The sequence below is a fragment of the Anastrepha ludens genome, chromosome 5, assembly GCF_028408465.1.
Source record: "Anastrepha ludens isolate Willacy chromosome 5, idAnaLude1.1, whole genome shotgun sequence".
NCBI lineage: Eukaryota > Metazoa > Arthropoda > Insecta > Diptera > Tephritidae > Anastrepha > Anastrepha ludens.
The window spans coordinates 94,554,855-94,579,794 of NC_071501.1; the positions used below are offsets into that span (position 1 = coordinate 94,554,855).

Below are 24,940 nucleotides of genomic sequence, written 5' to 3' on the forward strand. Positions count from 1 at the left end.
TCAGTGGGGAGTTGAATGGAACAAAAATAAAATAACTCTGATTTCTTACACTGTCTCTCTTACATTTCCAGCGTTTTCATTTCAATGAAGTATGAACATATTTTTCAAAACAAAACATTCACACTCTGACATTTTTATAAGCTTCGTGTAAGTTGTCTAGCAGACCTGCCAAATATTTCAACCGCAAGGCGAATCTGTCAAATTAGTTTCTAGCCTAAGAGATTCAAGCAAATGGGTAGTTTATGTACCACAAAGTAATAAAATACGTTCTCATGTATTTACATATACATACATACATACTTTTATACATTTCCATGGATATGCCTGCACTCGCACTTACCCAAGATTGTAGTTATACCCACTCGCCTCACTCGCCTTCCTGTATAAAATTTCATGCATTTGCCGTGTAATCTCAACGGCCAATCTTAAGTTCGCATAGAACTCATTAATTTAAATTTTAACGTGCCACTATATCATTTCCCAGTGGTTTATGACACTCAGGCTAAAGCTATAATATAGCCGACTACTATAGACTTGCTCGCCGCACAGTAAATGAACTGGGTTGTGGCACATTGCATAGTAAGTGGCCACTCGGAGGCTGGTGATGATAAATTTGTGTGTCAATTACGCATAAGCACCCGGCAGGGAAACAAATATGAACAAGTGCCACAAAATTTCTGGCACGGAACTAATGTCAGAGATCGCAAAGAGTGACCTAGATTAGGTTAGGTTAAATGGCTGCCCTAGCTTGGGGCCCACTTGGACAAATATGCCAAATTCGTCCGTTGTCATGCCATACAGGGGAAAAGAGAAAGGAAAAGGGAAGGAAAAGGGAGCCTTGGGTTTAGAGGATGATAACTAAGCACTTACAATGACGTCGATGGTGGCTGATTTACGTTCGTAATTAGCCGCAACAAACTGCTGATGAACTTCACCAGATGTGAGATATTTAAACCCGCTATATCCGCAGGCGTAGCGAAAAAAATGAGAGCACAGATGTCGAAATCTTTGCCAGACGAGATCAGGGCAGCTGAGAAGAAGTTGTTGAGATGATTTCACCACGTACTCAAGACAACTTCTGCAGAACAGAGTGACCTACTTTGTGCTAAGTGCGAGAGCGACATTTGTCTTAAGAGTGTGACGGTGCCAAAGCCGAAGAGTGAAAGCAAACATCGTGCGGTGCTATGACTTTTGATACAATAAAGCTCGTGCATTGCACTGAATTTTACGGGCTTCGGCGTTGTTGAAGCTTTACAGAATTTCATTGATTTCGAGGCTTAAAAATTGGTATAGAGTTACGCTACTCTACGCTAAAAGAAACACGTACGGCTATGCATCAGACGCTTGCAAGACGCATAAAAAACATACTATCTGGTTCACAAGATAGATCTGAAAACATACTATAAAATACGAATACCCGAAAGGATTGATATATCAGATGATAGTGATCACCACATTTATACTGACGCTCCAGTCACTGACCATAAATGGCACTGGATTGGGAGTGTACTCCGAACAATTATCCTTAAATAGTTACTTTAAACTCCCAGACCCGTGTAGGGTCTTCTAAGCTATAGACAGAACAGCAAAGATGATAAGACTTATGGCAAACCTTACCATTTTTGTTGATGGTCAAGCAGACCATTTCTTATTTCTTTGAAGACCTGAAAGTGGCAGGCCACGCAGGTCTCTGACAGTCTCTTCCTTATACTCAATCTTGCAGCTTCTACAATAGTCGAAATGAGGTAAGTCCAATCTTTGCTCGTTCCGGCCTAGGAGACAGTGGCCTATGATCAAAACTACTAACAAAGAGACATTTTTTCTTGACCGATAAAGTAGCGCCCTTGAGCTCCTGACGTTCAATTTTGACCAGCTTATTTTTGCAGCGTTACATGACAGACTATCCACTCAAATCGAGTTGACTGAAGTTAAATTCTATTTGCACCACGCAGTTTATAGGTTGAGGTATACCCCACCTATGTACATTTTCCATATCATGAGGGAGGTGAGTGGTAGTACTCTCTCTGGCTAATTTGTCTACCCTACAATGTCCTGGGATGTCATTTTGCCCTGGCCCCCATATAAAATGTGTGCGGAAATATTGCACCATCTCATTAAGAAACGCAAGACATTTGCGAGTAATGATGGAATTAGTGCAACCCCACTGAGAGATTTAATCGCCGCTTGACTATCAAAATAAATACAGTTTTCCCTAAGGGGTGTCACATTTTTGTTTAGCCAGATAGCTACTTCTTTAAGTAGTGGAGTTTCAGCCTGAAAAACGCTGCAGTGATTAGCAAGACGAGTCGATACTAACAGCCCTCTCTCTCTGGACCCAACCTGTCCAAACAGCACGTTTCCTTTGTCTACCATTAGATGAGCTAGACGAAGACGACTCGTAACTATATCGCATTGACAGGGTTTAGTAAGCTGCGACCACAACAGCAATGAGCCGAAAAGCTTAATTTTGTCTTCTTGCAGTAGACACCAAAGTCAACTTTACCGTCAATCTTTGAGCCATCAGTAAAGAACCGTAAGCAATTTTCCGATTAGGCATATTGTCAACCGAATCACGTCTAGCTGGAATTCTAGTACCACATAACTTATAAATACTAAACCTTTTTCCAAATGCAAAAAAGTGTAGGGTGTATGAGTTTTCCCACAGGTAAAGTCTTGACTAAAAAACTATGATTCTCTTGAGAATAAAATTTCACTTCTCATAGCACATTCAAGAAAACAAAAAAAGCCGCAGCCCTTGTGATCATACATTTTGACATTTTTTAAAATTTAATTTTAACTGATTTTCAACAAAAATATAATTGATTGATGAGATTTTTGGACCTTTGCACGTTGGCAACGGCGAATATCGCAGGCGATGAAACGATGAGCTGTATGAGCTTTACGACGACATAGACATAACACAGCGAATAAAGATCCACCGGCTACGCTGACTGGGTCATGTCGTCCGAATGGATACAAACGCTCCGACTTTGAAGGTACTCGATGCGGTACCAGCTGGTGTCAGGAGAGGAAGAGGAAGGCCACCTCTGCGTTGGAAAGATCAGGTGGAGAACGACTTGGCTTCACTAGGTGTGTCCAATTGGCGCCGGTTAGCACGAGAAAGAAACGACTGGCGCGCTTTGTTAAACTCGGACAAAATCGCGTAAGCGGTTATCGCGCCAATTAAGAAGAAAAATAATCGCGCATCTACATTTGACATGAGCTCGCAAAAGCTAACTCTCGATTATGTGGCATGCGCAACAATTATCGTAGAAGTATTTTTCATTGCAAAACTTTTCATTCCACAAAAAAAAATAAATTTAATAAATAAATAAATAAAAATACCAATTTTAAAAACTTTTTTTTTCAATTTGACCCCGCAAGGACAAACTGACAACGAATTCTGATTCAGCAGTCGCAAAAACGAATATATAATTTTTTTTAAATGTTTCCGTGAATATTCTAAGTTTGTTTTTGAAAAAAATAGTTTTTAAGTTTTTAGGTATTTAGGGGATGATTTCACCTCTTAAGGGGGTTGGAAATTTGCGTACTTGTCGGGATATATGAGCGTTGATTAGAACTATAATAAAAAAAGACAAACCGCATTAGAATACATACAATTTTTTATTTTTAAAATTTTTCTGAATTTTTCATAACAATACCTCTCCTCAATGGTGTGTTTTGATAAAATAAAAAAAACTTGAAATTCGGTCCTATACAAACTCCTCCAAAATCATTTACCAGCATTCAAGCTAAAAATTATTAAAATCGGTCAAAAATTGCCTTCTCTAGGATTTATGAATAAAATTTGTCGAAAAATCTCCATTGTATACACCCGGTAATTTATTTTACTTTTTGCAAGGTGGCGCAAAATTAATCATCTTGCTGGAAGATTTATAATTTTTGACACTTGTGAACTACAGAGCGGCAGTATATAAACAACAAGCAATCGAGCAAACGTAAAAAAAGAGTTTTTATCACTCACAATATATTTTTTTTAATTTATTAAAAAAGTTATACAAAAACTAAATAGAATGATTAATTTTGCGCCAGCTTGTACTTAGTCACACAAGTAATGAAAGTTTCTCATTTCCATTTGCATTACTTTTAATATTCTGCTCAAATTTTGCTTTACAAACCTCCTCTCCCATTTCAAATAAAAAAAACACACACGCACACACACATCTACAGTCACTTCGCGCCATTAGCAATTAAAATAATTAGTGATGAAAAAATGAGTCGCATTTATTTGAGTGTCGCATACGCCCTTTTTAAATTAAATTAATTCCATTTTAGCTTAACATTTCCAGACCAGATTTGCATTACAATTATCCGCTTTTGTTTACGTCCAAGTACCTGTAAGATGATTATCCATTCAAGCTGACAGCTCATTTATAAGGGTGGGCAACTGCCGTGAAAATAAAAGTGTAGCGATATGAAATGTTGAGGAGAAAATCGTGTGCAATAAATTAAAAATGTTTTTTTTGTTTTACTAAATAGTTGATTTACATTTTGTGTCGAGTTTTTTCGCCTTTGCACGCATCAGTTAATTTTTTGTTAGAATTATTTATTAATAAGAGCGATAGATGAGCGCTGTGTTTTAGTATAAACATAAATCACAACTTTTTTTTCAAAACGACAGCTTATGCAAGTGACTTAACGTTATGAGTGCATTTCACGAAAACCGGGCGGCATAAATTATTTCACTTATTCCAATTAATAGCTCAGTAAGATTCAGATTTGTATATTAATTCAATTCATAAACCTCAACTGGTGACTTAAAGATTCACAACACAATGAGTGGCGTAGTCGAGAATGCTGAATTTTTTTGCAAAAACAATATCTCAATGCTATGACTAAAGAAATGCCTTGATTATTGACAGCGACTTTGCATTTACGAATGACACTTCACAGACTAGCAAAAAAAAATTGAAGTCTGTCTGGAATTGCATAACCATTTGCCGGCCGTTCGTTGGAGAAACTCCATTTTCGGGCGGGATGCATTAATAGTAGTCTAGTGATGACAATGACAATAAGTAGATTTAAACTAAATAATACGCAAGTTGGCTTTTATACGGAGAACTCCCCTCCATTGAGCAAATCCTAACCCCCATAACCCTCTTTGAACTACCGAAGAAGAAACTACAATATTATTTATGCACCAGAAAATGCACCGTCTCACGAATGCTTCAGTGCTTCAAATATATTTTGAAAAATGGCGCACGCTTTACGGAAATCGGGGTTTTCATTGAATATGCTTTAGCTCTACGAGGCGACATTTGCGCCAGCCAAAGGGGTCTTTTTAGCAGTTAAAAGTATCTGGATGACCGAAAAAAATATACTTTCAAGTCAAAACGCTGAAATCTTTCTTGTTCACTTAACATAATTTGAAACAAAGATGCTTAAAATTCTACAATTGTTTGAAAGAAAATCCAGATCTTTTGAAGAAAATTTCAGCACAGCCAAAGTATCTTGAGAGCGCTTTAACAACGATTACTTTTGATGAAGAAAACTCGATTCTGGTTTCATAAAATTGTATAATAAGAATTTATTCGAAGTGAAATATTTATTTTTTCGTCTTGAAACTTATTTTACGAAATTGAATTTATTAACTATATACAATTTTATTAAAAAAATCTCAACCTTTTGCCACAAGAAAAGAAACAAAAAGATCTCACTAGTCTATAATCAAAGTTTTGTTCACCATATCTTGGATTAACGTGGTGTGGCCCACTTCAAATTCCTTTCGGTAGAGAACTACTGAATGAAGAATGCTAAGTGAATATACTAAAGCTTTTCAGCAAGAATATTCAGCAAAAGCGACATTGTAGACATCATATTGGTAATTTCTTTATCGCGACACGGCACCGACTCACACACTTCATCTTAAATGCTACCAGTTAACGATAAAAGCGACGTTAATGCCATTCCAAAAAGCTCCACATTTACCTGACTTAGGTTAGGTTAGGTTTAGCAGCCGCATCGCACATAAAGACAACGATACCATTTAGACCACGAAATGGGTCCTTTGTGAGCCGCGTGTATAGTGTATAGATTATCTATATTCGTTAAGAAGTAGGATTTTAAAAATCCAACTCCTCCTCATTTCTGCAGCTACGACAGAAATCATGCGTGTAAACGCCTAATCTCTTTGCATGATTTCCTATGAGACAATGTCTTGTGAGAGCCCCTACTAAGGTCCTGATTTGAAGTCTATTCAGTTTTATAATACTCTTGGACAGACGTAAATTTAGCCCTGGCCATATTTGCCTAGCAATTTCACAGGTGTTAATGCCAATCCATCTTTTATTTACAGAACTGATTAATGCGTCCTTAAAGAGAAGCGTACAAGTTGCGAGAGGTACCTCCATAAAATTACTTATGTCTGGCATACAGGTACCTTCTCTTGCAAGTTGTTCATCCCTACAGTTCCCTGATATATATCTGTGACCTGGAACCCAGCATAAGATAATATGATATTGTTTGGCCATCTCATTTAGAGATTAGCGACAACGTAAGACACTCCTTGATATTATGTGGAATGCATGCAGGGAGCGTATGGCAGCTTGGCTGTCTGATATAATGTAGATATCCGTTGATGATATTCTGTTCATCTTTACGAATTCGATTTTCGATAACGATTTTCATGAATAGCGTTTATTTCCGCTTGAAAAATACTACAGTGATCCGGCAGTTTAAAGGATTCACTAAGAAAAAGCTCTTCGCAAAATAACCCTGATCGTACACCTATTCCATTTTAGATCCGTCCGTGTAGATCTTGACGGGTTGTTCGGTGTTGGATCTTCCTCAAATCATTCCAGTCTAGAAGGGATTTTCATTAGGAAATTCCTTCCGAAGCAAAGAATGGGAGGCTGACCGTGTAGGAGTCTAAGATGGTTGAATGTTCATGGGGGACAGTCCTCCATTGTGAGCTCGCTTTGAGCCTTAAAGTGGAGCGGGCCGCTAAGTATTTGCAGAAGAGTTCTAGGGGATCCGACTTACCTCTACATAACTTATTCTGGTTTCCTAGACTTAGGCTGCTAATTCTTGTAAAGGCGATTATCCTGCTTTTACTTACATACGCTGCGTTAAATAATTATAGCACAAGGATTTATTAATAAGTGTTTCCAATTTATTTAATTAAAATTCTAAAATAAAAAAATAAAAACTTAAATTAAAAAATACCAAAAACAAAATTTTAATTAAACATCAAAAAATATGAAAAAAATATAAAAATGTGGAAAATAAAAAAATATTAAAAAAAATTATTGTATTAATTTTAAAAGAAAGTTTCTTAAATTAATTTTTTTCAAATTTTTTTTAATATATATATTTTTTTAAATATATTTTGATTTTAATTTAACAAAAATTTTTTTTTAACTTTTGTTTTAATTTTTTTGGTTTTAATAAATTTTTTTAAATTTTTTTTCATACTTTCTTTTTTTTGAAATTTTATTTTTATTATTTAATTTATTTAATTTATTTAATTAAACTGCTTTTTTTTTGTTTTAATATAAACTTTTTTTAAAATTTTATTTTTAATTCGCACAAAGTGTGAAACATAGAATTATACGATTTTGTAGTAGTAGAAACTATATTTGAGCACACACGTTTTTTTTTAATTCATCTAAATTGCAAACTTTTTAACCAGAATTTACATAGAACAATTAGGAGTACGCTGTTTTACAGCCCATTAAATTTTGGCACAATATAATAGTATTCCAAGTACAAATTTCAAGTAGAGTAAAAATCTCGTTGATTTTGGATGTTTCGTGTTGCACGTTTTCTTCCATGTAAAAAAATTCCTTTCATGGATTAAAACCTACTTTAAGCTTCATGAAGTGCATATATATTTCAACTAGTATTGAACTCGAACTTAACTTGAATTGATTTAAAATATTTACTATTTCCATTACAGTCAATGCTTTATTAAAATGTTGGCGCTGTTCAACCGATGTTTCCAATGGCGGCTTCTGCGATGATCCCTTCGATCCCGAATTCATTTCCGATCAACAGCGCTACTGGAGCTACGTGAATTGTTCGTATTCTGCGGGTTATAAATCGGTCAGCGCACGGCCCGTCTGCAAGAAACTAGTACAAGAAGGTGAGTGAGAAGGGGTCGAGGGAAATACTCATCAGGGTAAACACTTTTGATAAAACACGTTCTACCTGTTAAGAGTTGCTGAGTTGTAATGCCACACGTTTTTCAACTGCTTGATGAGAGTCTTTGTGAATAAAATTTGAATCAAAATATAAACTAAAAAAAATTAAAAATATATAAAAATACAAACATCAAAGTTTGTTTATCCAATTCAAAAACGCGCTAAAGTCAGACAAGTCAATTTGACTGACCTCCATAGTTATGCATATGAAGAATTCAAACCATGAACAATTATTTAGTAAATTTTTATTTAATATTCATAAATATGAAGCAGCTAATAAATACATATAAAGGGTTTGCCAATAAGGGCAGGTCGCTGTTTAAAAAACAAATTTTATATGGAGAGATATCAGCACTAAACCTGTTCACCTTCAAAGCATAAATTCAGCATCGAATTCGGTTAGTAATACACTCTGCCAAAAAAGTACCCGAAATTGATAATTGAAAGGCCAACTTACAGGGATTGTTAAAATTAAAAAAGAATGTGTTACCTATCAGTAAAAGCTATCTGATGGACATTAAGGGGCTTTTGAGAGAGCAAATACATCAGAAAAGACCAGATTTGTTGAACAAATTTTGATTTGGTCTTAAAATTTCATGCATTTCTCGTGAATATTTCTTCAAAAACTCGACATAGCAGTCCTCTGATATGGCTTTGGTTTACGATCTTTTTTATTTTTTCAAAACTAAATTATAATCTTTAGGCGCCCATTTTCAGTCGATAAAACTATATAAAATAGAAACGAAAAGTGAAGTCAGTTGCTAGAAATGTATTTGAGAAATATTTTTGGAGAATTGAATTATTCTTTGCCATAGATTAGGGATGGGCAGCAGAGTGGCACGCTCGCAGCAGAGCGTGCTAGCAAAGTGCTAGATGGGGGGGCGACAAACTTACATCAGAAGGGTAAGCAATAGGCGTGTACGTATATTAATCACGTCTGAGCAATGCATATGTGTTTGTAAAAAAGAGAGTGAAGCTTTGCCAATAGCAAAGTTACCAGATAAGGGACTTCATTCCATGTTAGGGGATTTCGAAGTGTTGATCGTTCATATTAAATAATAAAACGCTTTTGGTTTTTTTTTATTGGAAACGCTTCTTTGAATATTAGCATCATCTTTGCAAATTTCTATTTTATTTACTTTTATAATTTTTGTAATCAAGAAGCATTGGCGATTTTATAATCAAGAAGTTTGAACATTCGCATGTCAAAGTTTCATAGTTGCTAAACTATGTTGAGAAAAATGTGTACTGACAAATCGGTGTATATTTTACTGAATGAAAAAATTGTCTTCGTTTACATATAGGTATATATGTAATATATATCGTATGTTTTTATGTTAGTGCATTTTTTTAAAGAATGCTGGTCACAACAGCGAACAGTAATCTCAACCAGCCATGTTTTATTTAAACAATGCATGTTATAAATTGTATGTTGTTAAAAAGGACAATTTATACATGTTTCCATTAAAAAAATAGAGGTTTTTTTTCAAAAAATATTGAGGAAATTATCATAGCAGAGTGGGTATTCTTGGTGAGTACTTAGTTGCTCTCAAATTCAAATCACACGCATATGGCAATGCGCACAGTATGACAAAGTACACAAAAATGATTAGAGAAATTTGTTTGCATCCGCGCATGGATTTCGCACCATTGGTCATTAACACATTGAAATAAATCTTCACCTTTAGTCGTCCCTTTCATTGGAATAATGTCCAAAAGTTCTTCACATATATTTAGGTGGGCATCAACTCCACGGATAAAAATCGCTAATTGAGCTATGTCGGATATATCTGTACTTTTGTCAATTGCCAATGAAATCGCTGTGAATGATTTTATACGCTCTGTTAACTGCGATTCTGTAATTTCCGCCATTTCATCTACTCGTCTGCTTATAGTTCTACGAGATAAGGGGACAAAATTCCTACTGCTTTTAATATACAAGACTTCACCAATTCGCCATCCGAAAATGCACGATTCTCACGAACAAGGTTTAACGCGATTTCATAAGTTGCACGCTTTGCATCTACAACGTAATCTTCGCTTTCCTAAGAAATTTAAAAAAAATTTTAATAATTTGAATTTTTCCGACCTTCTGTAATTTGGCACATCGAATCGGGCTCTTCGTTTAGACTTAGGGATTTGTATATACTTTTCCTTTCTTCTCCTACATATTCATCATATTCACTCCTATGCAGCTCATAATGTCTCTTTATGTTAAAAACCTCACACACCACACGTTTTTCACATACAAGGCATTGTGATTCTCCATCTACATATTTGCATAAAAAAGTTACACTCCACTTCGGATTAAAATTTAACAATGTTCTTTTATTTGAGGTCATGCTGAACCAAATGTTTTATATTTAATATTTTATTTAAAAGTTAAAACAGAGTAATATATTACACATTAGAAATAAATTTATGTTTTTGTCGGCAGTTGAACACTGTGCACTTTGTTTTGACGTTCGCCGTTTCAAATTTTCAAATAGAATTTTCATCACTTTTACTGCATCCACACCATACAAACACACTTAATATTAGTGGTTTTTTATGCGACAATAGTATGTAACTTACGGTCTCAAAAAATATCGTCGAAAAATGAAGAAATCACGAAAAAACTGATTTTATTTATGAAATGTCAAAACTTATGAGTAAGAGTTGCCGCAGTTGTTAAATGTGGGAATCAATTTTGGAAATTGTTGATTTTATTATTCATGATTTATATACATAAGTATATACTATTGGTTGTTTATTTTTATTTGCAGTTGTGCATATCAGAGTGTATTGGATTTAGATGGGCGAAATTATTACACTTTTTATGAAAAAAAAAAAAAAAAATGGTATCATATAGTAGCTAAAAATTCTGAAACATTTGACAAACTTCGGTAGCTGAAGAGAGTTTGCAGTTTTATAAAGTAATTTGCTAAAAAATTTGATTTTCTGGATTTCTTAGCTCAATTCAAAAAACATCAATTTAAAAAAATATATCCGATCTCAAAAACCATTTAAGTAATCATAAGTTTACATCTAGCAATTAAAAAACAGTATTACGCGAACTTTTGAAATGTTTAATTGCTTGTTTATTGTTGTTCATTATCTTAATTCATTATTATAATAGAAAGTGTAATATTTATTACATTTAGTTATTGAAGAAAAATCTACTAAAAAAACCTATTTTTTAGAAATTTGTTGACATGAAGTTAAAAGTTGGCATCCCTGGTAAGAATTCATGAATAATTGCTCTCTCATTCAGGATACAAACACAGACACAAATCGCTCAATTTTTCTGTTTCTTCCCTGTGCTTTGCTATCCCCCTTCACCTAGCACTTTTACGCACGCAGAAGCACACGCTGCTGCACAGTGCAAATGTGCTGAATTTGCCCATCACTACCATAGATAATCGTATGCATTTTTTTGAAAGAGTACTACGTTGTAGGCGATCTAATAAATTTAGGTGAATAGTTTATGGAGATACCTCTCGCAACTTGCAAGCTTCTCATTCTCTCACGCACTAATCAGTTCTGCAAATCAAAGATGGATTAGCGTTAACACCTGTGAAATTGCTAGGCAAACATGGCCAAGGCTAAATTTACGTCTGTCCAAGAGCATTATAAAACTGAATAGACTTCAAATCAGGACCTTAGTCGGGGCCCTCACAGGACATTGTCTCATAGGAAATCATGCAAAGAGATTACGCGTTTACACACATGATTTCTGTCGTAGCTGCAGAAATGAGGAGGAGTTGGAAACAATTCAACACCTCTTTTGCACATGCCCAGCTCTAGTCAGAAGCAGGAACCGATATTTAAGATCTTACTTCTTAAAGAATATAGATAATCCATACACTTTAGGTATAAACAACCTTTAACGCTTTGCCAAAAGCTCAGAATGGTTCAATATGGAGAGGGAAATATAGTCCAACCCCCGCGGCTCACATCGGACCCATTTCGTGGTCTAAGTGGCATCGTTGTCTCTATGTGCGATGCGGCTGCCAAACCTAACCTAACCTAATCTATGTGAATAGTAAATGTTTTGTGCTTTACAGACTAATTTCCGATACTTTTAAGACAGAATATATTTCGGTTTATGTACCAAATATGTAATTCCTACACAATCGATTCCTAATCAGTCGATTTCAATAGCTATAATTTTTGTAAAACTGCCCTACAAAACTTAAAAGTTATGCGTGGGCGAAGTTTATATTGTCAAAGTAAACATTACAAATAAACAATCATAACCACATCGACCTTTTAGGAAGTATTTAAAAAGGAACAATAATGATTTCTTATTAGCAGCAAATATTGTTTACAAACAAGCCAGCAGAATGCGCATGCGTACGTGATGAACATTTAAAACTTGCGGTAGTTTTTGATTTATTTTTATTTGGCTTTCGAGTTGTAAAAGTATTTAGGTCTAATTTATGTAAGGAAAGCATTTTTGATTGACATCCAAAATTTATGGCCCAATGACCAAAATATCAATAATAAATAAAGAAAATATGTATGCAAGTATTTGTAAAAAAAAATAAAGGACATTTTTTTAAGCGTAAACAATTTTAGAAATTTTTTTTGAAATTCGTCATGGCAGTACATGCCGAAAACAATAAATAATAATTAAAAGGGTTTAGTTCAAATTAGTAAGCAATTTTGAGCTAGGGCTGGAGATGGCAGAAAATACTATATCCCATAGCAATTCGTTTATTGATTAAAATTTAATTTATTTAAATGGATTTTCCTATCAAACTAATGACTATAAGTTTGTTTGAGTTTATACGAGCGACCCAATGTAAGTTTAAAATATAATTTTAGCTTCTTAGGGGCCATATATAAGTAATTTTTTTGTTGATCTATGAGGCTCCGAAAAATATAGTACTTAAGGGGTAACACCACTGTAGAAATTTCAAAAAATTGATTTTTTTTTTATAAGCTTAAAAAATTCTTTGAACCTTTTAAAATACAGAACAATAAGTTTTATACGTTACCGAAGTTTATTTCATAAATATTTTAAGCTTTTAATCAAGCGTTAGTGACTGCTACCTAACGACTTCTCCAAATTTCCAAACTTTAAACGCGTTTTTCTCAAAACACGTTTTCTGAAATTGGCACGCAGCATAACTCAAACAATTTTTAATATTTTTAATCAGGTTTTTCACTACGTCTGTATAATAACCTTCTTAAGAGAAGAGCGTAGGGGTTTTTCGATAGATTAATTTAAACGATTGTTATAATTATTTAAATGCCGTTTTTTTAGTCCAAAATAGAGTTTTTTCCTTCAAATGCTTGCTAATTCCACAAAAATAAATATTTTTTAAATCCCCTACGTGTTTCTCTAGCTATTTTGATCTAGATTAAGAAAAAAGATGTTTCTTTGTTCCAGATTAAAATTTGCACCCTCTGTGCTGCGTGCCGCGGAGCTCCTTCAAGAGAAACCACATTACAAAAATGTCTCCAATGCCGCCATTTTGTAAAATTTTTCGATCAAACTTTGTAGTTTTGTATTTTAGTATATAAGTAATAACTTCCCAAATCAGAGTGATTCCTTTCCCTTTCCTTCTGTACAAAAAAATTCTTTAAAAATCGTGTTTATTTTACGCGTGTACAGTGGTGTTACCCCTTAAATTTACACATATAATTATGCAAATATTTTACTCTATGGGTCATACTAGGTATACCAGTATACCTTTGAAACCGGAATTTCGGCATGCAATAGAAATAGATTATTTTTCAGTAATATTGAAGGCTTTCTCTAGCATAGTTAGAATGATCTGCTCGACTCAACCCGATAACTTTTTGAACTCCCCTTGGGTAGAGTAAGATCGGGTATTGTGGACTATTCGGGTAATGTGGTCAACGTCTGTATTTTTCATAATAACGAACATTCACTAGAAAATTGCTTATGAACTTCAAAATTCATATAACGGATGATTTACGCTGTTCGCTCGACTCTTTACTGATGAGCAATTGATCAAAATATTTTGTAAAGTGCGGTCGATTTGTTTTTCAGTGGCGTATAATATTAAAGGTATTTTTTAGCAAGTGATTATTTTTAGAGTGTGAAAGTTCAGATAGAATTATTAAACTATTCTGTATTTTTTAATGCGGTAAGAAACTCTTTCTAAACTATTTAAACAAAAGTGTGTAATACTTTTTTCTTGTAAGTGGTACAGTGGCTAATGTGGGCTAGTCAGCATCGGGTATTGTGAACTAGTAGCCCACATTACTCCAATAGTATATTATTTTCCTAATTCACGTTAATTTTCCTGTTTTATATTTCCCAATTATACATGTTTAGACATGCCAAAAATGGAGAAATAAGGAAATGGTATGATGAAAAAAGCCATTGAGTTGTTAGGATGAGGAGATGGGCACACATTTTGCATCAAAGACTTTTTATGTGCCGCGTTTTAGATTGCAAAGAAGGAGTAATGCATCCCCTAGCCTGCTTTTAAAAATCCCACTTGGATGTAAGCCAATACTGGACGAAGCCACAGAAAAAGACCTTGTAAAGTATAGATTAGAAATGGAATCAAGACTTTGAGGCTTCACAAGACACGATATTCGTTCCCTGGCGTTTCAACTGGCGGAAAGAAATAAAGTGCCAAACAAATGTTCAGTCCTTAGAAAATGTGCAGGGAAAGGTTAGTTGTATGGACTCCTGCGCAGGCACAAAGAATGAGTTTAGTTTTCGCTCTCCAACTCGAACGTCTTTTAATACAGTAATGGGTTTCACAAAAGAAAATGTAAAAATGCTTTTAGATTTACTTAAGCAAGAGTATGAGAAACACAAATTTCCACCATCTGCTAACCAGTATGTGGATTTATATTCACCTAAGTTTAATAATTTTTTTTAAATAGTCAACCAAGAAGGTCATTAATTAAAATTAAAAAATATATAAATTAATTCATTGACTTATTATTAACTATTACAATTGTCTTTGGTGATTTTATATAGTGGCCCACTTTACCTGAATAAACTGGGCCACGTTACCCACCATTTTTCTTTTCATCAACTTTTAAAGTGGTTTCATTTTTCTATATTATCAGAAGAAAACGATTATATTAGGGTATATTTTGCAATCAAATGTTAAGATAATTCAATATGTGTGAGAAAGAAAAAAAAATCGCTTTTTCATTACGATTATTTTGGCAGATCAAGGTAAAATAAAATGGTGAAACACCAAAATTAAGAAAAACATTTTTCTAATAGCGGTCGCCCCTCGGCAGGCAATGGCAAACCTCCGAGTGTATTTCTGCCATGAAAAAGCTCCTCATAAAAAAATATCTGCCATTCGGAGTCGGCTTAACACTGTAGGTCCCTTCATTTGTATAACAACATCAAGACGCACACCACAAATAGGAGGAGGAGATCGGCCAAACACCCAAAAAGGGTGTACGCGCCAATTATATATATATATGTAAAATGGTGCCCACAATACCCGACTTTACTCTATCTTTTATTTTAATTTAATAACAATTAAATCAAATAATATACGTCAAATTTAATTAACTGCTGAACCTCTTTATACAATTACCTTAATTTAACATAATTTCATTTTGTATTATTTTACTTAACTTTTTCATATCTTTCTATTTTTCAATTTTAATTTATTATTTATTTTTTATTATTTATTATTTATTATTAGTATTTATTACTTATTTTTTTATTATTTATTATTTAAAATTTTTTTGTTTGTTAATACATCACATTCTTTGGGAGACCCCTACCCAATTCGACGGCAGCTTAACTCCATGTAGGATGTTTACACTGGTTTAATTAGTTTTTAGCTATCGTACTCTAAATTAAAATATAACTAATAGGTACGGGTGTTAATATTATAACAATAAATATGTATTACTAATTTACTGAAGGAAATTTCTTATGATGTGGCAAGAATTCAACAGAGCCGCTTTTTGAAGGTCATAGATAAGGTGCTTCTCCAATTTGAGCTTCTTGAAGTTTTCCGTCAGGTTTACGTGAACGAGTCCGTGAGCCGATATGATCAGTGGCAATATAGATAAAGACCTTTCTGAGTTTCCACTGCCGTTTGATGTCAATCCCCAAATCGTTGTATTTGCTGATTTCCTCTGTGTACGTTTTATGAATATTTTTCTTCAATGGGACGCCAATGTCTATGACAAATGCAGTGTTGTCATTTTTATTTACCACAAATATGTCAGGTATATTATGAGTTCTTGTGTTATTCGTAAGGGTTGTTCTATCTTAATAGAGAAGCATGTCATTATCATCATGCACTGGTTCTGGAACATATCTGTCTTGCCTGGGTATCTTCTCACGGTGAAAATCGTACATTTGACCAAGTCGTAGGTGTATAATTTTTGCAACATCGTTGTGCCATTTAAGGTAGAACGAGTTTGTTAATAGAGTGCACTCAGCTAGAACATGGTTTAGAGTTTCGCCGTCGCCGCCACATCTACGACATTTGTCTTGCGGAGCATTGGGCTCCCTGATGATGTACTTTAAATAATTTCGTGTGGGTACTACCCCATCTTCCATAGCAAATATACCACTTTCGGTTTCCGCGAAAATTCTTTTATTGATTAGCGATAAGCGCGACAGTTTCGCGTCAACATGCGGGCTTTTCAATTCGTTGTAATATACGCCATGTATGGGCATTCGTGACCATTGTTCAACTTTGCCCATTTTTGTTGTTGTGTTCCTGCTGTTAAGGGGTTATACGCAGTTATGAAGCAAATAAAAGACGGGTTGTCAAGGATTTATCCTGAAGAAACTTCAGAATATTTTAATTTGAAAATTTTTAGCGGTTATAAAAGCATCCTTCAAGAACGTAACAAAATTTTTTATTTATGAAAATGTTGATTATAGAGCGCGCTGCAGGCGATTTCTGGAACCTCCTTTCAAAAAAGACGATTTACGGGGTACATCGTAACTCAAGATTGGATTATCTGAAATCAAAAAACCAAACAAATTTTGTTAATATATTAGATTATCTAGTAATTAATCGTTCGGCTAATCAAAATAGTGAATTTTCACAAAATGGCAGCTTTTAAAAGAAATGATTTCAATTTTTACATTAAAATTTGGCCGTAAATTGATTATAAAATGGAAAATAAGTATCAGATTTACAAAAGGAACGATTAATTACTAGAAAATGTATCTTTAAAGATTGAGTTAAAACGGTTGACCGATCAAACAAGCCGTTTTCGAGATATCGTGTACACCGACTTGAAAAATGCCGTTTTGAAAAAAAACACGTTTAAAGTTTCAATCCTCTGTCAACGTACCTTAAAACGTGCCGAGGCATCTCTACATATTTAGGTATAACTCCGAAAGTATTGCTTAGATCTACTTCAAATTTCGTGCGTATACTTTTGAATATATGTACACTACAAAGTCATAACTGCGTATAACCCCTTAAACTCATGCATCATTGTGAGAGGTGTAAATTTGTCATCAACTGCACTGACCGCATGGTGAACTGCAGAGTTTCCGGCCTTTCCACAAAAGTAATTTCTAAGTTTCAGGATCAGCTTGCCGTGCAGTGCTGCAACGTCAATTGCACCTGTACCTCTTTCCCTTTTATTATTTTATTTTAATTTATTTATTTTAGTTTCGTTTTTTTATTGCTTTTTATTTTATTTTACCTTATTTTGTTTAGTTTGTATTTTATTTTTTTGCTTTACTTCGCTTTATTAATTTCGTTTTCTGTTTAACTTAAATTTTTTCATTTTCTTTTAATTTATTTTTTGTATATTTTTTTATTTAATTTGATTCTAATTTCTTTTGTTTTATTTTATTTGAATTCATTTGCTTAATTTTTTGAGGTTTTCTTTTCAATTTAATTCCTTTTAATTTATTTTATTTTCTACTTTACTGTGTTTATTTACATACATATCTATACATACTTCCCTACCACATGCAAAACAGCAAAAGTCATGTGTAGAACTAACAACAAATCTATTGGGTGTACATGCGTACAAGATAGGGATTGCTAACACGGACAAATGCAGAAAATGCAGAGAGGATGTTGAGGAAACTTTAGAACCCCTTCTGTGCGTTTGTCCGGCATTATTAAAAACGCGACTAAGATGCCTGGGAGCCCCACTGTTTAAGGGTCTGGAAGACGTCTCAAAAGCGAAGCTCCCAGCCCTACTTAGATTCGCCAAAAGCGCTGACATCCTACATGATGTCTACTTTCGGTATTCATAGAGGTCGGTCTCCATCTGGTATCGCTAGGGACCAAAAGGTCTATGCGTGGCTTATTTTATTTTTTTGTTTTACTTTATTCCGCAGCCTCCACTTGGTATCGCTAGGGACCAAAAGGTCTATGCGTGGCTTATGCTTTAACTTAGTTTTTTTTTTTTAATTTAATGATGTTACTTATTTCATTTTAAAACCATTCTATATAAATTTTCTTAAATTTAACTTTGTTTCCATTTATTATATTTTATTCAATTTTATTTATTTAATTAAATTGTAATTGAATTCATTTCTTTTTCTCCAATTTTTATCTTTTATTTTAATTTATTTATTTTACCTTATTGTAGTTCAATTTTTTCATTTAAATGTGATTTTTTCTTATTTCGTTTTATTAAACTTTATTTTAGTTTCCTTTTATTCTTTTCGTCTTTCTTGAAGTTTTTTTTTTACTTTTAATCTTTTATTTCATTTTCATTTGCGTTTTCATTTATATATTTATTTATTTATATCAATAGTACAAAGTAAGACTAAGCTTTTAATAGTACTTCAATATTAGTATAATCTTGTACAACTACAATGATTTTAACATGAAAGTTTCTTAGTCTAAATTTATCCACCAGTTAATTCATAAATCAATCCAATTTATGTAACTTAACTTAATAATAAGAAGATAAAGCTTTGGTAGTAGGAAAAGAAAGAGGAATTTAGAAAAGAAAAACCAAAAGTAAAAATTTAATGCCCTAATTCAATGCAATCAAACACTTTTATAGTAATTATAGACTTGTATCCTGTATTTATTAAGTCCAGCCTTCACAGTGTCGAGTAATGAGTTCCGCACTTTAACAGCGTTAATGAAGAATAATCTAGATGATGCTAGGTAATTATATGTTGAAACGATGAATTTGTTGTGTCTGCGTGACCTCAACTTCTCTGCCACTTAGGGATGGGACTTGAATAATGTAAGTTTGCACATAAATATGCAATTTCTAGCAGACAAATATGGTAACTGTTAAGGCAACAGCCCAGTAGCCTTGCTCGCCAGACAGATATATGATCATGTCTACCAATCCCATATACCTACCGCGTGCCATAATTAAATGCCACATTAAGTTTATGGCAAGATGTGGAGTCAAGTTGCTGAATACCACCTCAGAGTAGGTAATGAGAGGCATAATTAACTGGAGAACTAATTTGCTCCTCGTTTTCTCTGGCGTGAATGTTGCAGGGACTCTTGGCTTACGTAGGCAATGTAGCATAAATATTCCCCACAACTCTATTTATATGGTCAGCACAGGGAAGTTTTGTGCCAAGAATAAAGTCCAGATTTTTTACCTTATCCATAAAGGTAAGGGAACTAGTACTTATCCACAATTTAGGGATATTGTCAACATACACCACACTATTACATATAGGTAAGACATACGACTTTGACGTGTTCAAACATAAAGAGTTATCATTAGTCCAAATACAATATAAACAGCAGACAAATCACTGTTTATTTTGAAACATAGATCTTCAACGAGACCAATACGACGGAACAAGTACAATTGTATATCAAACAAAAATACTGAATAAAAGTAGACCAAGGGTAGACCCTTGCTGAACACCAGTGTGTGCATATCTAGACGGAGTTGTTAATTTACTGGTCTTGACCTTTTGCGTTCTGCCACCAAGGTAGCTGGCCATGAGCTTCACCGCACTGTCTTTGAAGCCGAAATAGTGTTTAAGCTTCAAACATAGCAATTTGTGATCCACTGAGTCAAATGCTTTAGAAAAATCAAGTAAACAAATTAGAGACAAGTCTCCGTTGTCAAAACTAATTCTAATATCGTCCAGTATCTGAACCATTGCTGTCGAGGAACTGTGACTTTATTTGAAGCCAGATTGTAGTGGAGAGAGTAGACGATTGTCCTGTACAAATGATGAAATGTGGGCAGTATGCTGATAAGTTTATAGCCACCAGCATAAATAGCATTTGTCTTTTTTGCGACTGGGGAAACTATAGCCTTTTTCCATACTGCTGGGAAACATGACCAAGTCAAGCAATGGTTTATTATATGGGCAAGGGGTCCTATTATATATTGGATGCCAAATTTTAACGAGATGCCATATTTGCCTACAGCATTAGACTTTATTTTGGATAAAGCTTTCAGGACATTTACCTCACTAACTGTCATAAATTGAAACTGTTGCGCAATTTGTTTTCTTACCAATACTAATAAAGTAGTCATTAAGTTCATCATGGTCAATATTTTATTTAATTATATAATTTTGTTTAATTTTACCTCGTGATATTTTATTTTAGTTCAAGTTTTTTTTCTGATTTCTTTTTATTTTGCTTTATTAAAGTTGTATATTAGCTTTTTTACTTTTTACTTTGATTTTTTTTTTAATTTTTTAAATTATTTATTGTATGTTTTTTTCTTGTTCAATTGTATTACATTACAATTTGTTTGGTTTACTTCATTTAATTTTTATTTTTATTTATTTTTTGCTTTTATAAATATTTTGCATTTTTCTTTTAAGGTTTCGTTTTATTTTCTTTTTATTGGTGTCTCTCCCTTTATTTACTTTTTTAAATAATTTAATTTTTTTTCTATTTCACTTCAATTTATTTATTTTTTACTATTTTTTACTTTATTTGTTTTTTTTTTTTACTTTTTTTTTCATCATTTTCTCCTATTTTGTTGTCTATCATTTACTGGATTTATTTTATTTTATAACACTTAAGAATTTTTTTTTTTTGTTTCTTTGTTCAAATATTTTCACAAATTCCAAGTTTAACTGTCAAATTATGTAGAAGCAATTAACCCTTATTTGGTCCGTCGCGCTGTGACCAAACACAGACGTGGCGGAAAAGTAGAACTCTGTAAATATCAAAGAAGCACGGCTGTGTGGATGTCCAAGCGTTCATAAGTGTGAATGTGTAAGTATGTATGTATACATGTATGTATGTATGCACATGAAGGCCTAGTTTAGCCGACTACAAATTGATTTGGCATAAAAACCGTGGTGGTGCCCAAAGTCAAAATCAGATGTGACATATTTATGTGTGTGTGCGTCGCCTGTTCAAAGTCGAGTAATTCCATACACTAATCTGCACTTTGCTGTCGAAACGTCAAAAAAGATTAAAATTTATTGGGCTAAAAAGAAATGTATGCAAAAGAAACGACAATATGGCTTGGGTGCAATTGGCGTCACTGACACTGACACCCGCGCTCCATGGCTCCGTTTCCAACTAAACAAATAAAAAAAAATTGTTTGAATAAAAACGAAATATTTTTCTTTGTGACTTTTTATCACCTCACTATCAATATGCAACTAGTACACGCCCCACTCCCCCGCCACCCCATCACATACAAGCGCAGCTCTCGACTATCGGCTCTCTGTGTTTGCTCCGAAATTTTGCCATGCATTATCCAAGGGTCGCCCACCGACACTCAGGCCACAAATTCAGTTGTGTTGCTAGCTGCATGTGGCGCTAATTTGTTACAATTTATTGCACCATTTCGCCAGCAACACTGTCGCGAGCCGCGGTGCTGGTGCTACAAATTCGCTTTATCATCGCCAAATCACAGAGTCGTGACACCGGCTCGCCGCCTCCGCGGTAGTTGACGCGTTCGCTGTTGATTTGTGGAAATATTTGCAAAAATAAAAAATGTGGCATTTTGTGTGTGTGTGTGTGCATGCAACGAAATTCGCATGCATTGCTTGTTGTCGCGCTGACTTGTTGCTGTCGGCGTGCAATGCATTTTGTTGATTGCCCGTTGCTTTTGTTTGCTTGTCTGTGTCTTTTCATACTTAACTTACATTTGGTTGTATTTTTGTTTTTTTTACGGCTGCTTTGTTATTGCAGCAATTTCCATTTTATCGCACATGCAACAAATTTCTGTTTTGTATCTTCATTGCATTCGTTATCCACACGCACACATACACACCTACCTGCCATATATTAGCGAGCGTTTGCGTCATTTGCGTGACGTTGCCTAATTCCCTATGTGCAATCAGTTATTACCTGTTACGCTTGGTGGGCATTCCGGCGACATATTTTGAAGTATATTTGCATTACTTAAGTCAATGGAAGGGCTTTGCGTAACAAATAATCAAACAAATGGGCTGCACTGAAGGAAAATAGGTATAAGTAAGCCACGGCACAACTGAGGCATTCACCTCTGTAAGATTTCAACTTTAGCTTCTTTCAACTAAATCAGCGAAGTAATGACTTAAAGCAACCCTTCTGCAACTCTCACAGATTCTGGCGATTTTCACGAGGAGTAGGCGAACTTATGTTTATTTTTTATTCCACATCGGCCTTCCAATACTTTTTTGTTGGGTTTGGTATATGAATACCGAAATAAAAACTACTAATTTGGAAAAATGAAAGCCCGGTCTGTGTTGAAGTTAGACGTATTTACAGTTCAATGTTCATACCCGGCACGCGTTACTGCGCCCAAAAAGGCACACAAATATTTTGAGGATTTCAAATGGTTTATTTACCTATGCATTTCTTTACTTTGTGCCAAGAAATGTAGATAGAATATTTTTGGATTTTTCATTTGGTGTAAAAAATATACATTTTTTTGAGTTCCAACTCGCGAACAGGCAATGTAGAGTTGGCCGTGGGAAAAACACGAATTTTCCAAATTCAAAGCAACGATTTTTAATGGGTGGTGATGGTGATTGCAAAGGCAAAACGCGAAACAAACTGAGGCCGCTTGAAGTCGAAAGGCATGCTCGGGTTGCCTTTTATATTCTGCGTGCAATAATGGAAATGCAGTAAAAAAATTATGAAAATGATTTTATTGTTTTTCAAACTATTCTCCTTGAAAGCCAATATATTCTGCATTAGCTTGAAACAATTTTCACAGTCTTTTTAAACTCGGAAGTGTATACCTCTTCAGGCGTTGAAAAGCATTGAGTTCACATTTTATTTTCTATGTTTGCTAACCAAAAGGAAATATTGGGTGCCAAATCAGGACAGATGACCCATTAGTTCGATATTTGAGTGCTCAGAAACTCTTTTGTGTGAGGCGATACGTGAGAGCTCACATTGTCTCGTTGAAGTATGACTCGTCTTCGGCGATTGGTTTTCTTTAATTCTCCAAAACTTCTGGCAAACAAATAGTTGGGTACCACTCAGATTTAACCGTTTCAAGTTTCTCTAGTGGTACATTTGTGACATGACCAGACTTTCCGAAAAAACGGGCGACCATCTGCTCGGAGGTGCTTTTGCTGCGAACAACTTTTATTGGATTAAGCTCGTCAGGGAACACCCTTACTGTCACCTATTGCTATATTTCCGACTCATATACATACGATTTGATCCAAGCCTCGTCACCGATCCCTTAGAAGTGCTATGAACCTCCGTAGCTGAATTTCTTCAATATTTCTCGCCGCCAAACGACACGAGCCTGTTTTTATGGGCAATTTTCAAATTATGTTTCGATATTCAACGAAAACAAATCTTCTTGACGACCAAATATGACGGGTGATCAGATTGAAGGCACTTTTCCCAATAGGATTTTTTTTTACAGATACCTCGTGACCACTGTTAAACTAAATAAATGTTTTTTCAGTATTCATTGACATTTCTTCATGGAAAGACTTACGCATCAACGACGTTTACAAATCGTAAAACTGAATTGTGAAAATCGACGCTCTGTGAAAAGAGTGCACTGTGCGCTCAAAGCAACTTATGGTGTACATAACTGTTTAGAGATCAGGTCTATTTTTGGTTTAATGGCTACGTCAATAAGTAAAATTGCCATATTTGGGCTGAAGAGCAATCTGAAGCCATTGACGAACAGCCATTAATAGCATCCATTGAAAACGACCGTTTGGTGTGGTCTATAGGCTGGAGGATTCATCGGCCCATATTTCTTAAAAGACGAAACTGGCACTAATGTAACAGCGAATGGCGAACGCTTTCGCGCCATGATACACGATTTTCTAATATCGGAAATTAAAGCCCGGGATATCCACAATAAGTTTGCCGTGGTACCAAGCAGACGGTGCTACTTGCCGTACAGCACGTGAAACAGTGGATTTACTGCGTTGTTTGCTGTTGTGTCGGTGAGAAATTTACCTCTCGCCTCGGACCAGTGGATTGGCCACAAAGATCGTGTGATTTCACATCTTTGGACTTTTATTTGTGGACCGAACTGACGGAAGTCCTCTAGCGAGTCATTCAAAATTGGTGTTTACGGATGGCGGAATTACTGAGCAGTTACGGCCAACATTTGAAAGGGATTATCTTTGAAAAATAAATGTACGAGTAATGAATGGTTTTACACAAAAATAATAAAGATAACCCAATTTACAATTCGATAACTCTAAATTAATCACCCTTTACATATAAGGGTTCTAGCATAAAGCCAAGCTATCTATCTTTTCTTCAGTTCTCGAGTAAATCATAACTACCATGTACTCATTTGTACCGTGTATTCATAAATTTATTTTATTTTTTAGTTAACTCTCAAACTAGTGCTTTTGGTCCATAATTGGACTAGTAGAATTTTTGCCTATTTTGAACTAGTTTGAAACTGGTATATTTCTGATAGAATTTTTCCATTATCCTTTTAAGCTGAACGTAGTGTTT

At 34.5% G+C, this 24,940-nt stretch overlaps 1 protein-coding gene across 1 annotated transcript in view; it reads left to right on the forward strand.

The window, feature by feature from the left end:
* The window catches only part of LOC128864255 (uncharacterized), a 66,508-nt gene that overhangs the window by 22,545 nt on the left and 19,023 nt on the right, over positions 1-24,940 (forward strand). The window contains exon 2 of the mRNA XM_054103828.1: positions 7,919-8,104. Coding sequence (XP_053959803.1) covers positions 7,919-8,104 — 186 coding nt within the window. The remainder of the gene's footprint in view (positions 1-7,918; positions 8,105-24,940) is intronic.